The 18,068-nt window shown below is 36.7% G+C and overlaps 1 protein-coding gene across 1 annotated transcript in view; it reads right to left on the bottom strand.

Moving 5' to 3' along the window:
• Positions 1–17,789, bottom strand: part of LOC132553993 (Krueppel-like factor 6) — a 36,169-nt gene extending 18,380 nt beyond the window's left edge. The window contains exon 1 of the mRNA XM_060218288.1: positions 17,573–17,789. Within this exon, the coding sequence (XP_060074271.1) occupies positions 17,573–17,674 (102 nt within the window). The 5' untranslated portion in view covers positions 17,675–17,789. The remainder of the gene's footprint in view (positions 1–17,572) is intronic.
• Positions 17,790–18,068: the final 279 nt, after the last annotated feature.

Genomic DNA, 18,068 nt, shown 5'->3' with positions numbered 1-18,068 from the left:
AATGCATGCAGAGTGGACATGAAGGAGTCGATACAGACAACAGGGTGGAGGAGGGGGAGGGGGTCAAGGGCTATATAATACTTTAATATGCAAGTTTGGGAGTTAAAAGGATCTTTCCAGTAAGTGGGGTGGGGGTTTTAAATGGTCCTTATGACTTACAGCTTGGAATTCTACAAACAAAAAGGTCACAGTATTTGGAAGAAAGTGAGATAATTTTTTCCAATAGTATAAACACTTTCTTCTTTTATGTGCTCAAGGATAAAGTTTAAACACACCCCATGATACGCATAGAAATAATATACATGCACAGCACATATATTAAAATATTCTCATTGAAGGGGCCCGGAACACCTATCTGATCCAATGTACATAGTCTGTCAACCTACCGATAGGCAGCACACAGGACAGGTACCAGTATATTGACATAAAGTCCATCAAATAACCAGAAAGTGTCAAGTGCTGGACAGGTCACAACAAGAGTGTATGTGCCACAGGCCAAAGCAGGCATAACGTACTTGGTCACCACGGTCACTGGACCATGACAAATATCAAAATACAACATACATTTGTAATTGTCATTGCTCAATGAACCATGTCCGAATTACAATGGTCATTATCATATATCAAGGGAATGTCAACTGGTCCGGAATGAAGATTAAAACAGGATCAGCAAGCTGCAGATAAACACTGTTGTAACAAGGCATTGTGTGAAAGTCTAAACTTTCAGTAGTAATTAACTCAGTGAGATTGTTTGATGATGTCTGTCATTCACAGTCAAGTGATCACACAGGTGTCAACAACCTGACCCACTGTGTCACAGTCTGTACTACTCCTCTCACACATGTCATAATGTTTGACCAAGAGAAGGAAAAGTGGGATGTGAAAAAATGGCTGATTTCCTATTGATTTAAAGAATTAATAAAAGACATTTCAAATTTCAAAAAATGAAATGACTTCTAGTGACATGCCCCTTTATATCTTTTTACTCATTACAACCACGTAGCAGAGCCAGCAATCGGAAGTCTGAATGTAAGTGATGTTTTGGGTCCTGTTAGTACTAGTATGCATGTGGCAGTATTCTAGTAGAAACAGCAAATTTCTATTGAACTGATCAGTTAATGGTCAAGCTGACCACAAACATTTCCCTTGGTTATAGATGGATGCCAGCCACAACCATCTGCAGCAACACAAGTAAATGTCTAACAGAAATTGTTTTGAATTCGCTGGCCTACACTTCCACCTACCTTGATTAAGTCAGAAAGACCTGGATAAACTATTGTTTACAGTGAACATCTATGTCAACCTAATTATAACATAAATAATCCTGCTATGAATGTTAACACAGATAAACTGTAGTGTCACCCAGACATCCTACTAGCCATTCATTAGAACTGTTATCTATGACCTGACCCCAACAGACTAGCAGATTCTTCTTTAGACTGGCACAAGTCGGTGGGGGTGCCCTGGTTTAAGTGGCACTATAACTAATTTTAACCAATAATTTACCAAAATCTGGACTCTTCCAGATTAAAGGAAATTCCAGATTAAATAAACACAAGAAAACTAGCTGGTGAACTGATGTGGAGGTTGCAGCAGTTGTAGTAATAGAAAGTAGTGGGACTAAAGAGGCGGTACAACACAGCTATGTAGGCCACACTTACTATGGTATGATTGGTATGTTAACTATCTTATCTGTATGTCAGCAAAGCTAGTGTCATCTCTAATTTATGTGAACATTTGTTTACACCAGTCCCAGACCAGCACTCAGCCTCATATAATATAGTTTCACCATCACTTACAACACGATCGTAAGATGGTGGAAATCTTTGGTCCTCACACAATCTGGGAAGATTGTGATATAATAAATGTCTAGATTACTGTCTGACCCTCTGTGATGTGTGATGGGCCTAGCTACAGACTACAGGAAGATGTACCAAAGAAAGCAATGCTAATTGAGACACAGCTGTAAAGACTACATGGCCATGAAGTGCGATTCCTAGAAGAAACAGAAAAATTTTGGGGCATTGTGTGAGAAATTCAATAAATTCTGGGATGACTTCCAAATATCAAGAATCTGATCTATACATTATTAAAAAATTATTAATAAAAGTTATACTTATTTAGGTACAAAAAGGTTTTCACTTTTATTGCTTGATTGGAACCATTTCTGACCAGGGTTTCAATCTGGTCTTCACTGTACCATGACTCCAAATTGAGTCTACACTATACCATGACTCATAATTGAGTCGACACTGTGCAACAATTCCAAATCGAGTCTAAACTGTACAATGACTCAAAATTGAGTCTACATTGTACAATGACTCAAAATTGAGTCTACACTGTACTTTGATTCCAAATTGAGTTGACACTGTATAATTCCAAATTGAGTCGACACTGTATAATGATTCCAAATTGAGTCAAACTGAGTTTCCAGTAATGGATGATTATTCATTGTTTATGTTTCATCTTTCAAAAGTTTTTCATAGTAAAGTACTGTCCCAACACTTTAATCTTGATTTAGAAGAAAATGCAAATATTTTTCTGTTTGATACTTTTGGAGTTTTTAGAGTAAAGTTAATAGTTGAGTTTACTGTTTCCTGAAACTTATGAGTATTTGTAGTAATGGCTAGTGAACAATGCCATTTAAAACCTATTTTTTTTTTTAATTTTTTTGGTTAAGTTTTGATACTGTAGGTTATATGTAGTAAAGGTTAATGATTAAACCTAGTTTACACTATATACTGTGAAGGCTAATGGTTTTCTTTTACATCATCTGTAACGAAATTTAAGAGTATCTATGGTAAACACTCACAGTTTACATCACTATTTAACTGACTATCCAAGACTGTACAGAGAAAACAGGATATCTGACTAACTGACAATTATATAACACATCATACTTGACATGAGCCTTATCATATATAAGTTAAATACCAGACAAACCTGAGCAAACAATTACACTACGAAGTTTTAACCCTCTGTAGGCCTAGTAATATTTTCTGTACAGTATGATACTTGTCGTCTCACAGTCAAAGTTGGAGTGAATCAGGAAATCACCATGAAGCTAGACCTGTCAGTCAATTAATTCATGATGATATATTTAAGAGGATGAAGAGATTCTAAATTCAAAGCATAACAATTTGATAACACTGTACTTCCCTGTTCAGACGGCAATTACACCAGATATGAATGCCAATACACACAATAGGACCTAACAAGATGAGATATTACTCAAGGGGCTCAAATTATCATTTCAAGAGAAGACAACTCCTGGGGTTAAGATTGATCATTATAAGAGAATATATGTAAAACTCCAATAGTATTTTGTACAAGAGGAGACAACTCTGGGGCTCAAAGCTATCAATTGGAAATTGAAGTATCATAATACTTCCATAATCACCATTTAATAACACACCATGTTTGAGCTTATGTCATATAAACCTAGGCAAACACGTAGTGATATGTCTCCGCCTCTATAATATTGTATATCATACTAGTATGAGAATGTCAATGGCATGTTTGTATCAGAAACAAGTAAAACTGCATTGCTTTATTATGAGTCAACATCATATGCACAGTAGACATGCAACACAGGTAAAGAGAACAGGTGTGAAATGTAGCAATACAAACATAATGATGTACATTGAACCGAGCCACTGTGACCTGATTTATACAGAAGTCTAAAGCAATACGACAAATTACATTACTAACAGTCACTACAGTACAAGGTCACCAGAACTCTACCGTAAACTACCATTCACAATGGCTGAATCTTTGCAGGTTTTGAAGGAATGCATCTAATGTGGAATCTCACACCTATTACGAAATAGCTCAGTCCAAAGATCCAAAATAGGGTGTGGTCTATGTGTGTTTTGCGGGGGTGTAGAGATTGGTTGAACACCTGCTACTCTATCATCATGTACCTGATAATCCTGGCTGATCTCACACCCGGGGAGGCCTTAAACCTCAGGGATATCTGCCTCTGTATTCAAAGTTCAGGACAGCACATTCCTGGGGCTACTGGACTTCCTAAACATGTCTGCTCAAGTCTTTTTCATTTCACCCCTAACATTTATTTAACACTGCCAATTAATGGTTTCAAAAACGGATGCCTTCAAAGTAAACATTTTACATTAAAAATCTGCTAAGTAAGGAGAAAATCAAATTGTATATTTACTCTTGGCAAATTCAACAAACAGAGTCAACACAAACACAACCCCCCTCAACCCCAACCATCCAACACCTCCCCCACCCCTCCCCCATCCTTTTTCCAACTTGATCCTTCCTCCTTCCATCCTCTATCCCAGTGAAATCTCACATTCAGAATCTTATTCACCTTATCTCCTTAATCATTCAGAGTCAACTCTGTGTCTCTTACAACTCCATCCTCTTCCTGCCATCCCCCATCATCCCCCTCCCTCATCTCCCTCCCTCATCCTAATATTCAGTCTACCCTGTTCTCCATCTACCATTCCACACACACTATCCATTTGCTGGGTCAACCCAATCTCCCATCCTCCCATTACCATATCCCAATCCATATTCTGATCCAACCTCATATCTCTCCCATCCTCATCCTCTTCATGCCATCCTCCTCCCCTACCCCATCTATCCCCTGGTATCATGCACACTCCCACCAAACCACAATATATTCAGAGCCAATACAATGTCTATCATAGCCCCATCTATCCCTACACCAATCTCAACCTTTAGATTCAAGCACATTTATTTGTTTTCCATTTCAGTAAAATGTACTGTATCAAAATAAAGATTATGATGTAATATTGGCCAACCATCTGTAACTTTTTACAAATCAGGCTGGCAATACAGCCTGAGTGAAGATATATCCAGACGACCTTTACAACTCATTATAGAATAGATGCCATGGTAGTGTTTGATGTATGGAGCACTGGTGGGGACTGTTTGAAATGCCACAATGCATGCTAATTAGGGCTCTATCAAATGTTGAGTATTCATTTATCTGCCGCGGGAAGTCACTTCCTAAATGCAATGTTTTACAGGTTCTCATTTCCGGTGGTCTGTAGGCTGCCTTGACCCCCAGAAAGTACTATGGATCCTGCGCGATCAATAAAACAGTAGTTGGGGATTGTGTATATATATCTAATGGTAAAATGGATGTAATGATGACTATGTGTATTCAGACATGTTTTGGCAGATTAGAGCTGACTGATGAGTGTGTAGTACAGTTAGACAACAAATACAGAGCTGAAGCCAAGGGTTGATACTGGAGTTCATAGCAGTGTAGCCCTCACTATGAACTGATACTGGAGTTCATAGAAGTGTAATTAACATTGGGGGTTGATATTGAAGTTCATAGCAGTGTAACCATCACCAGGCTGATACTGGAGTTCATAGCAGTGTAACCAACACCAGGGGCTGATACTGGAGTTCATAGCAGTGTAACCAACACCAGGGGCTGATATTGGAGTTCATAGCAGTGTAACCATCACCAGGCTGATACTGGAGTTCATAGCAGTATAACAAACAACAGGGGCTGATAATGAAGTTCATAGCAGTGTAATAAACATTGGAGACTGATACTGGAGTTCATTGAAGTGTAACCATCACCAGGGGCTGATAATGAAGTTCATAGCAGTGTAATAAACATTGGAGACTGATACTGGAGTTCATAGAAGTGTAACCATCACCAGGGGCTGATACTGAAGTTCATAGCAGTGTAACCAACAACAGGGGCTGATACTGAAGTTCATAGCAGTGTAACCAACAACAGGGGCTGATACTGGAGTTCATAGCAGTATAACAAACAACAGGGGCTGATAATGAAGTTCATAGCAGTGTAATAAACATTGGAGACTGATACTGGAGTTCATAGAAGTGTAACCATCACCAGGGGCTGACACTGGAGTTCATAGCAGTGTAACCAACTACAGGGGCTGATACTGGAGTTCATAGCAGTGTAACCAACACCAGGGGCTGATATTGGAGTTCAAAGCAGTGTAGCCAACTACAGGGGCTGATACTGGAGTTCATAGCGGTGTAACCAACAACAGGGGGTGATACTGTAGTTCATAGCAGTGTAACCAACACCAGGGGCTGATACTGAAGTTCATAGAAGTGTTACCATCACCAGGGTCTAATACTGAAGTTCATAGCAGTGTAACCAACAACAGGGGATGATACTGGAGTTCATAGCAGTGTAACCAACACCAGGGGCTGATATTGGAGTTCAAAGCAGTGTAGCCAACTACAGGGGCTGATACTGAAGTTCATAGCAGTGTAACCAACACCAGGGGCTGATATTGGAGTTCAAAGCAGTGTAGCCAACTACAGGGGCTGATACTGGAGTTCATAGCGGTGTAACCAACAACAGGGGGTGATACTGTAGTTCATAGCAGTGTAACCAACACCAGGGGCTGATACTGAAGTTCATAGAAGTGTTACCATCACCAGGGTCTAATACTGAAGTTCATAGCAGTGTAACCAACAACAGGGGATGATACTGGAGTTCATAGCAGTGTAACCAACACCAGGGGCTGATATTGGAGTTCAAAGCAGTGTAGCCAACTACAGGGGCTGATACTGAAGTTCATAGCAGTGTTACCAACACCAGGGTCTGATACTGGATTTCATAGCAGTGTAATTAACATTGGGGGCTGATACCCTGGTTAAGCAGAAATCAGAATACATGGTGCAGTATCCTCTCTGTTATAGACTTCTGCGCCCCCCCCCCCAACCTCCATGGCTTAGTGATCACCAACAAGTGTTCCCATTACCCCTGAATGAGATTACAATATCCACCATAGTGGTGAAATTCAAAGTCTTGTACACCTGTTTTTCAATGGCTCTCCTATATGAATACATCAATGTTTGGGGTTAATTGTACCCCAGGTTTCAAAATGCAAGGGAGAACACTGTCAGCTGTACATTGGGTGGGAAGGAGAAGTATCAGAGTGGGTTCCATGGTATGAAGGCTATCTGTATCCCTTGTGATGGCTGCCAAGTCAAGCCTCCTGTAGCTCACAAACAAGACCAACCTTTTGTTTCTGGGCATAACTTCAAAGTCTGATATGATAGTCTTACTGGTGTGTTTCCTGTAATGGGCGTGGACTGTAACAATGCCACAGTCATGTCTGGTTAGTTCTGTCTTCAACCCAAAACACTGCTCTTCATTATACATACCATTGCTACTTCTTAATTCTTAAAATATTTCTGAAGAATGCAGAAAAAAAATGTGTCTGAACAGAAAAGAACAGCAGTGTACATGACAGGAAATCTGATCTGCTTGTATATGGGCTCTTTTAGACAATTCTCTTGATTGTATATGAAAAAAATTGATATCATAATTCTGACACATGCACGCCAACTTAAAGTTCTGACAAGACCCGGACAAAAAATTGTTAACAAGACAACTTTGTATACAAGTTAACAAGACAACTTTGTATACAAGTTAACAAAACAACTTTGTATACAATTTAACAAAACAACTTTGTATACAAGTTAACAAGACAATTGTGTATTCAAGTTAACAAGACAATTGTGTATACAAGTTAACAAAACAATTTTGAATACAAGTTAACAAAACAATTTTGAATACAAGTTAACAAGACAATTGTGTATACAAGTTAACAGGACAACTTTGTATACAAGTTAACAAGACAACTCTGTATACATGCATGTTCACAAAACATTTGGTGAGTATACAAAATAACAAGATGACGGAGCCCAGAGAACAAATGTCCACAACTGCGTGCACAAGTTCACAAAGCTAGAACATGTATCATCACCAAGTGGAGGAGATTATCAGTGTTGACAGCCTGCAGTACAGCACAAGATAACAATAGTCGCTCAGATCTAACTCATGGCTTATCAATTTTTCAAACATGTGTTCCTCAGAAAATTCCACAATCTCGCCCAGCCATTCAGTGGAGTTTTTCTTGTATTGCTTTTATCACAGATGCTGATGTATGAGTATGATCCTCTCCCCCACACAATCGGTTTTCCTGTCTGACCCATATACTGCCTGGATCTGGTGTATGTAAATTGTATAAAACATGGAGCACATGTAGTTTCGGTATGATGAAACTATTACTTCAAAGTTCTTCTGATTTGCATAATATTTAAACCACATTCAAAATACTGTCAAAACTTCTGATATAGTTTGGTATACTTTGTGAAATTTTGTTTTTTGTTTTATTTTAGTTTATTATAATTCATTTTCTAATCATACAAAACTGCATTGCACATGAGTAAGACTTTGATCTACTTATATATACCATCTATCCACAACATGCTTGTAGTATAGTAGTACAAATCTGTGTTGTCAATAGCATTCCATCAGTGCCTGGGATGGAATTTTGGCAGCTACATGTAGATTTAGGCCTGAAGCTGTTGCTAAAGACAGCTTGGGTCCAGTTGACCTATGTAAACACCACCATGGTATCAGATAAAATGACCAATTACCACCAGATACAGGTCCAGATTGGGCTGGAGCCTCAGGCTAAAATAGCCATCTTCTCACACTACTGACTACTGGACTAAACAGCTCTATCAGCCCCATACAGTATATATAATTCTTTCCATACATGCTGATAATTGCTAAACTTTATATAGGTCCTATATAAATATACATATGTTTACTACATACTAATATAGTTTTCTCAGTAGAATCATTAATCTATGTAATAGGCACAGCTCTGAGGTCACCTCACTCGTGGGGTTAGAGGTCAGAGGCCAGGTGACTCAATGTGGTAGAGGTGATCTGAGGAGACTTCAGGGGTAAATATTGTCTACAAGGTCTGAATCTGACCTGGTTCCAATCTCTCTCTCGTGTTACTCTGTAGTAATGACATGTATAGCCCGACATAAGTAGATGCAACAGAGAGAAAATATAGAGTGTCTCCTGTGCAGGTTATTAACTGTAGATCTTGGAATGACACTCACTGCGTGTTAAAACAAATATTTTCATTATCAGTCATACAGATTTCATTTTTTTCTGTTTCCATGTTGTTTTTTCTATATTTTCGGATCCCTGACAATACCGAACCATTAACTGAGTCTGTCAACCACTACACAACACTGGCGCCAGCCATTGTTAATGGATAAAGTGATGCTGTAGTGACTCTACAACAATATTGATTAGAAACAACAAATATTACATATTCTATTGTGGTAGTGTGGTTTCTGCTGTTCCTAATATGACCAGCTGTAGGTTATCACAGATGTGCATTTGTTATCTAAATCCTGAATTTAATATCTCTTACATAACTGTTTTAACAATTGAATCTTAATCTGAAACTGTTACAGTTTGAATTAAATATCTATTTTACATCGAACAGTCCATGGAAACAGACGTCAGAAACCTGACCCACTTAAATATTAAGAAATCAAGACAAATTAAGATGATGTAGGAAGGAGCCTTCTTATCTACATTGAAAAATTAGATCCTAATTCAAGTTTACTTTCACAAACCTGAATGAGATCATATATCTAGACAAATAATTGTCATATGTATGATATCATTAGGCCTGAATTCTAGAATATTGATCCATATCGACATAATTTTGTTTTCATTACTACAAACTGTCATTACCTGAATTTGAAATTTGTTGTCACGTTCATATGGATCCTAAATTACATTGATTTTTTCCAAATTTCTACTCTAGTAAAACAGATGATGGAACACATTTCACAATCAGTTTATATTCACTAATTTCATTGTGCAATGTTAAATTTCCACATAAATTATATCCATTCTATTTCTTCAGCTTTTTTTTCAATTTTTCAAAATTTTTCACCCTAGTAATATAGATGATGGGACATGTTTCACAATCAGTTTATATGCACTAATTCCACTATGCAATGTTAAATTTTGATGTAAATTATACCATTTCTATACCTACAGTCTAATTGATTCATGGCTCATAAAATTATACTTTCTAGATTTTTCACTACCTCAGCATTTTCTATTCAGAGCAGTAGCGATCCAAACATTCCGGATCCCTCATAGAGGACATTTTCCCACAGTTAACTTGTTTTGGTTCATAATTCTTTTCAAATCAGTCTTTTGTCAGGTTGGAGTCTGATGTGATGCTTCACTGATCTTCTTAATGGCCATAAAATAAATGTTTCAGTGCCTTGCGAGTTATTTATAAGCCATTGACAATTCATCCAGAAAAATAAGAGTTTTTTTGCCATATGTTATTAAAACTGGGATGCTTTCAGGGTTGTTTGAGATAATTATCAAATACATCACTACACATAGGCTTCTTGAAACAAAAGCCAAGCTAATTTTCAGTTTTGTGTTTTCTAATTATTTCATTATGTATCAAACATCTCTATCACTTTCATGATGTCAAATTGACTTGTTGAATGAAAATGGATCCTGTAGCTCCAAGTAATGAATCAGACCCCAGGGTCTGGGTAAAGGTCAGGAAAATAGGTCACGATTTGTAAAGGTTAGGAATGTGTAATAAAAATATTTAGTGGGTTATAGGTCAGGATTGATGAAGGTCAGGAAAATATAGTACACATAGGTGGTGGATTATAGGTCAGGATTGATGAAGGTCAGGAAAATGTAGTACACAAAGGTGGTGGATTATAGGTCAGGATTGATGAAGGTCAGGAAAATGTAGTACACAAAGGTGGTGGATTATAGGTCAGGATTGATGAAGGTCAGGAAAATGTAGTACACATAGGTGGTGGATTATAGGTCAGGATTGATGAAGGTCAGGAAAATGTAGTACACAAAGGTGGTGGATTATAGGTCAGGATTGATGAAGGTCAGGAAAATGTAGTACACAAAGGTGGTGGATTATAGGTCAGGATTGATGAAGGTCAGGAAAATGTAGTACACAAAGGTGGTGGATTATAGGTCAGGATTGATGAAGGTCAGGAAAATGTAGTACACATAGGTGGTGGATTATAGGTCAGGATTGATGAAGGTCAGGAAAATGTAGTACACAAAGGTGGTGGATTATAGGTCAGGATTGATGAAGGTCAGGAAAATGTAGTACACAAAGGTGGTGGATTATAGGTCACAAAGGATTGATAAAGGTCAGGAAAATGTAGTACACAAAGGTGGTGGATTATAGGTCAGGATTGATGAAGGTCAGGAAAATGTAGTACACAAAGGTGGTGGATTATAGGTTAGGACTGATGAAGGTCAGGAAAATAGGTCACAATTTGTAAAGGTTAGGAATGTGAAAATATGTAGTGGATTATAGACCAGGATTGATGAAGGTTGAAAAATAGGCAAGGATTGATGAAGGTTGAGAAATAGGCTAGGATTAATGAAGGTTGAGAAATAGGCCAGGATTGATTAAGGTTGAGAAATAGGTCAGGATTGATGAAGGTTGAAAAATAGGTCAGGATTGATTAAGGTTGAGAAATAAGCCAGGATTGATGAAGGTTGAGAAATAATCCAGGATTGATGAAGGTTGAGAAATTGGCCAGGATTGATGAAGGTTAAGAAATAAGCCAGGATTGATGAAGGTTGAGAAATAAGCCAGGATTGGTAAAGGTTGAGAAATAAGACAGGATTGATGAAGGTTGAGAAATTGGCCAGGATTGATGAAGGTTGAGAAATAAGCCAGGATTGGTGAAAGTTGAGAAATAAGCCAGGATTGATGAAGGTTGAGAAATAAGCCAGGATCATCAGTAAAGGTCAGGGAAATGTAATTCACATACTCTAAATAAAGCTGCTTCATATCAGTTTATCATTCATTTTTTTTTCATTTTTCTGTATGTACATATTACATAAATATATACACATAGACTACACAAGGTTCTTCAATATCAAATGATAAATGACAAACATTAACATTTGATTCACATTATTAAAAACATGTGTAAATGCTGAAAAATGATGAGGACAGAGGGTAGCCACACAAACCTTTATCCACTAAGCATAGACTGCATATTTTTCTGATCCTTTCTCGATTGGGTACACTCACGTTGGGCAAAATTTTCTACGTTTTGATGTTTTATTTTCAGTTTTGAGTTATCGTGCATGCTGTTTATTAAGTTATTATCAGCAGTAATTTTATATTTGCAACAAAGTGATGAGTTTGTGTATCAAAGAAATTTTTTTTCTCGCAGATCCTAACTGCAGACATAACTCTATGTATAGGAGTTACTACAGCTGGTTGGGCTCGATGTGTAGCTACTACAGCTGGGTCTGCCTGATGTGTATTGGATAGCTACATTCCTGGTGTGTACTATGTTTGACCTGCAGGGCACTGATACTACACACAACACAGATGTCAGGCAAACCTAGATCATTTTCTATATTTCCAAAATCAAATCCTCAACATTCCATTTTTGTTTACCAATTAATGAAACCTATCGGAGGAACTTTACTAGCTCTTTCTATTTTGATGTTGTTGAATGAGTCATAGTGTTGTAATGTAGGGTCAATGATAATCAGTCAAGGTCATTGCACACTTGGCTGTGTGCATCATATATCACTTCCCTGGCTGTAGATAAGGTATCTGTGTACTGGTCATTATGCACAGAATCCTAACTATTGATGGACAATTATCTCCACTGACCCTAATTTTAATTTGAATGTTTCTGCCATGGATTTCTCTGTTAATAAATATTTTGGCCCATGGTAGAGAAAAGTATCTTTGCTACACTTTAAAACATCATTCTGGACTCTACAACCATCTTCTACACATCAACAACGATAATTATAACTAATAATGCAGAACTGCCTGTTTACATCAGTAAGTTTTCTACAGAATGGTCTGAAAGGTATAGAACACAAATCATTGTAAGAAAAATTGCTCTAATGGATAGGCATACACATTCTAATCAGTACATTTGTGTTTCAAAATTACATCAACAGTAAAACCTTCAGGTGTGTCTGGATTAAATATTCTAGCTCTGTACGGTACATGTATACAAAGCTGGGTACATTTATCTAAAACCTTATAAAGAGCAAAACATCCTAAAACTCCCACTTACAAATCTAAACATCATGCAACTTCTTTCAAATCCAAACATTGTACAACTTCTTACAAATCCAACCATTGTACAACTTCTTACAAAATCATATAAAATCTTACAAATCCAACCATTGTACAACTTCTTACAAATCCAAACATTGTACAACTTCTTACAAATCCAACCATTGTACAACTTCTTACAAAATCATATAAAATCTTACAAATCCAAACATTGTACAACTTCTTACAAATCCAAACATTGTACAACTTCTTACAAATCCAAACATTGTACAACTTCTTACAAATCCAAACATTGTACAACTTCTTACAAATCCAAACATTGTACAACTTCTTACAAATCCAAACATTGTACAACTTCTTACAAATCCAAACATTGTACAACTTCTTACAAATCCAAACATTGTACAACTTCTTACAAATCCAAACATTGTACAACTTCTTACAAATCCAACCATTGTACAACTTCTTACAAAATCATACAAAATCTTTCAAAACCAGACATTGTACAACTTCTTACAAATCCAAACATCATTCTAAATCTTACAAAACCATATACATGTACATATCATTAAGGAATTTCATACAAAATCTAAATTAAACAATTTCACATAAACCTTTGCTCTTCACAACAACTTTAAATACAAAACTTAACATATCATTATGTTTATCAACATTTTTATGGCTCCTGTCTATGAATTGAATGATGTATTACAATAATTCATGGGAAACTTGGCCTCCTGCCAAATCTACAGTGATCATTTTTAAAGGGCATGCTTAACACTAGCACAATACCAAATATGGACACTGGATAAGTTTCTACTGTAATGACATAAACTGTCTATATATACACGCATAACTGCATCTGCCCTGAAACATTTTACAACAAATACTTTTTTCTGCTCTAATAGATGGTAATTTCAAATGAAAAAGTAATGTTTATTCAAAAAATTCATACTAGCCTGTTTAGTTCATATATTCCTTAAACTATACAAACATTTCACAGAAAAATTACAAATCTGACGGATCAAAATTACTGTCATCCTTCAAAGTTAATACTTTAAAACTTCTCTTTAACTATTATTATATTGTACTATACAAACAATTTCTTCTATGGTTTCTATACAATGCATCTCTTTTGTAAATTCTACAAGAACTATACAGCTCCCTTTTTTCACAAAATCCCATTATCTTATATTTATAATACTGAGTTACTTTTTTTTAATATTTTATGATTTTTGACAGATGAAAAATTGATGTAAAAAGAATGGTAAATAATTTGCATAGAAAATCTACTCAGTTTTCCTGTCATCAATTTTGACTTTCGTACTGAAGGTTATTCATTCCAAGGTTAAGTGAATTTTGAAGGACAATTATACCCCAATTAATGCAGAGATCCCACATAATAAATAACTGCTAGGATACTCTTTAGTCATATCTGTTGTTAGCTTTGTAATACAGAGCATACCTCTGCCATAGGTAGTGAGGTATATGTTCTCAAAACAATCTACTTGATGGGGTGGAAGGAAGTGTATTTTACTTACACTCTGGTTCTCACAAGCATTCATGTACACAATCTCACACACAAGTGCATCACATCGATCAACAAAATGCACCATATATATATAGAGAGAGAGAGAGACACTCTGGTCATAAATACAAATACTGTCATAGCCATTGCCATGGCAACAAATATACAAGCTAACTTTGCAATGTCACCAGGATTTTGCTATTCTATAACCTGTCGTGTCTATCAATACCTACAGATCTGGGAAGAATCACTATGGAAACACTGCCTGGTCACTCCTGAAAATGAGCTGAAATGGCCTTTCACTCTGCTAACAACAGTTTATTTATATTATGCAAACAAAAATGTAGGAAACTCTTTTGTGTTTTTATCTTTTACAAATCATCAATGGCATTTAAAATACATAATAGTGAAAATGTCTGAATGGGTCTCCCAATCATACTTTTTTTCCTGGTCTTTGATAATTTCTATGATTTTATAATAGTTACATGGACATACTCAGGTTTACATACTGCTGATATTACTGGCCAGAAGCCTGCAACTGTATCACTGTCTGCCAGCCACTACATAGTACATAGGCTGATGAAAACATTGACAGTTTGCCAGTATATATCCAGTGCATCTCTAGCCAGTCCTTTACTTCTCTGAAGATCTTTCTTTGATATGCAAGTGTGAAACTAACAAAGATAAAAGAATTTGCTAAGTCAGAAATATATAAACATATTGTATATTTCATGAGTTCTTCTTCGAGCAAAACAGCTTTTTTTTCATATGACTTCATCAAACATTCAAAATACCCTAATAATGGGCCTCTTTGTTCACAGAAATATATGCTCCTAGCTAATCACTCAGCTAAACCTTTTCAACAGAGCAAGTTTCGAATTTCAAATTATCTCTGATCTCGATTGTTGAAAGGAATTCGGGACAACAAAAGCTAGAGAAATACATTTCATTGTTCCAATTGAATGGCAAGAAATATCTTATTAGAGTGTTTACAAAACATTCATTCTCGAATAACAATTCTGGAAATGTCAAAAGGATATATACCTGGCAGGAAAACCAAATAAGGTATAAGGGCAGAGAGCAATCAAGTGGCTTATATCAGCAGAAGCCCTACTTAATCAGGTTTTTATAATTCCTAGCTTCGATAATAAATTAAATCTACTCAAATAATGACAAAAACATATATATGATATTATTACATCTATGAACAGTGTCATCTTCTGTCTACATCAAATGTGTGGCATCATTCTCATGTTCAGTGTCATCTTCTGTCTACATCAAATGTCTGACATCATTCTCATGTTCAGTGTCATCTGTCTACATTAAATATCCGACATCATTCTCATCTAAGTGTCATCGTCTGTCTACATCAAATGTCTAACATCATTCTCATGCTCAGTGTCATCTTCTGTCTACATCAACTGTCTGACACCATTCTCATCTAAGTGTCATCTTCTGTCTACATTAAATGTCTGACATCATTCTCATCTAAGTGTCATCTTCTGTCTACATCAATTGTCTGACATCATTCTCATGTTCAGCCATCTTCTGTCTGCATTGATGTCTGAGTGATGTCATTCTCATGTTCCACATCATCTACTGTCTACATCAAATGTCTGACATCACTCTCATGGTTCATCTTCTGTAAACATGAAACTGTCTGTCATCCTTCTCGTCTTCAGCATCATCTTCTTTTTACACAAATGTCTGACATCATTCTCCTGTTCAGTGTCATTTTGTCTAAATCAAATGTCTGACATCATTTCTTATGTTCATCATCATCTGTCGACATGAAACTGTCTGTCATCATTCTCATCTTCAGCATCATCTCCTGTTTATACCAATATCAGACATCATTCTCTTGTTCAGTGTCATCTTTAGTCTATACTGAATGCATTCTCATGCCCAGTTTCATCTCCTGTCTACATCAATGTCTGGCTTTATTCTAGTGTTTACTGTCAAAATCTGACATCATTCTCATGTTCATCATCATCATCTTCTATCGACATGAAACTGTCTGTCATCATTCTCATCTTCAGCATCATCTCTTGTTTACACCAATATCTGACATCATTCTCCTGTTCAGTGTCATCTTTAGTCGACATTAAATGTCTGACATCAGTTTCGTCCATCTCCTGTCTACATCAATGTCTGGATTTATTCTAGTGTTTACTGTCAACTGTCTGACATCAAATGTCTGACATCATTCTCCTGTTCAGTGTCATCTTTAGTCTACATTAAATGTCTGACATCATTCTCCTGATCAGTGTCATCTTTAGTCTACATTAAATGTCTGACATCAGTTTCGTCCATCTCCTTTCTACATCAATGTCTGGCTTTATTTACTGTCAACTGTCTGACATCAAATGTCTGACATCATTCTCCATCTTAGTGACATTTTTAGCTGTCCATTACATTACGCTGTTTTTTTTTTTGTATCAAGCCTTGATCAGTCACAACTATCTGATTAACTGAGAGTAGAATGGTACTCCTTTCCGCAGATACATTACAAAGGGCTGTAATGGCTTGTTGACTGTACAACATTGTCAATTCTAGTTTGTAGTGTTTGTGTGCAGGTTTTGATTTTGTCATAATGTGAGTTTGTGTATGGATATTTATAGGCAACAATGCATAATAAAATCAATACAATTTGGTTGATATTTAGACACCCTGTCTATAAATGATGCAACAACATTTGATGTATACGGTATGCTTCACTATTGAAACATTATTTCCTGAATATATTTCTACATGTGTAGTACACAGTACAGGAAACCAAACGTGATGTCATTCTGTCAACCAACGGATATCCTGTACGCACAGTGCAACACATACAGCGTCAAAATCGAACTGCTTGTTCACGAGCTCTACATATGTGTTACAGACTGCCTTGGGCATGTAAATAAATTTGTTGGGTATTTGACAGATGTCAAGGCTTTATTAGTCTATTTATTGGGTGAGCCAGGGGGAACTCTTCACGTATCGGCCTCTGTTTAAACTAAGTTATGTATTTGTGATAATATGCATAAAAGACGACACCATCAACATCCTATTAGTTACTAAATTGTTAACGAGTTTTATATGATGGACATACCTGTTGCCATCGGTCCTCCAGAGAAGGTTGAGCCGAGAAGTACCCGGTATCATGGACCACTTGTAATTCCCGAAATATATTTCCACTAGGTAAAACGTCCATGTTTGCAATATTATGTGTTCTGCCTAGGTCTCTATCGTCGTGCTGACGGACACTATTTAGCGGTGTCACGCACGTTGGTCAAACACTGCTGCAAAACATCCAAACGATTCACGTCAAAAACCTTCTTCATTCAGGCAAGATAGCGATTTCAGTTTCGGGAAACAGGGTCGAACACACGCTTGCAGGATATGTTGTTTACAGGGCATAAGATATACTGTACTAACCAATCATATTCCTCGTTTCAAGAAGAAAAATCCTCGGAATGTTCATTGACCGTACAAGCAATGAGAGTTGTACGTATCGAATAAGGTGATTGGCTGAAAGTACACGTAATCCATCCCCTTATGGAATTAATGTCATGCAAATGAGTTGTCTATATTTGGTATGGTATAAA

The sequence above is a fragment of the Ylistrum balloti genome, unplaced genomic scaffold (genome assembly GCF_031769215.1).
Source record: "Ylistrum balloti isolate Yb309-2 unplaced genomic scaffold, AGI_CSIRO_Ybal_v1 Utg370370, whole genome shotgun sequence".
NCBI lineage: Eukaryota > Metazoa > Mollusca > Bivalvia > Pectinida > Pectinidae > Ylistrum > Ylistrum balloti.
The sequence above is the reverse complement of the archived record's forward strand: the minus strand, read 5'-3'. Positions and strand labels throughout refer to the sequence as shown.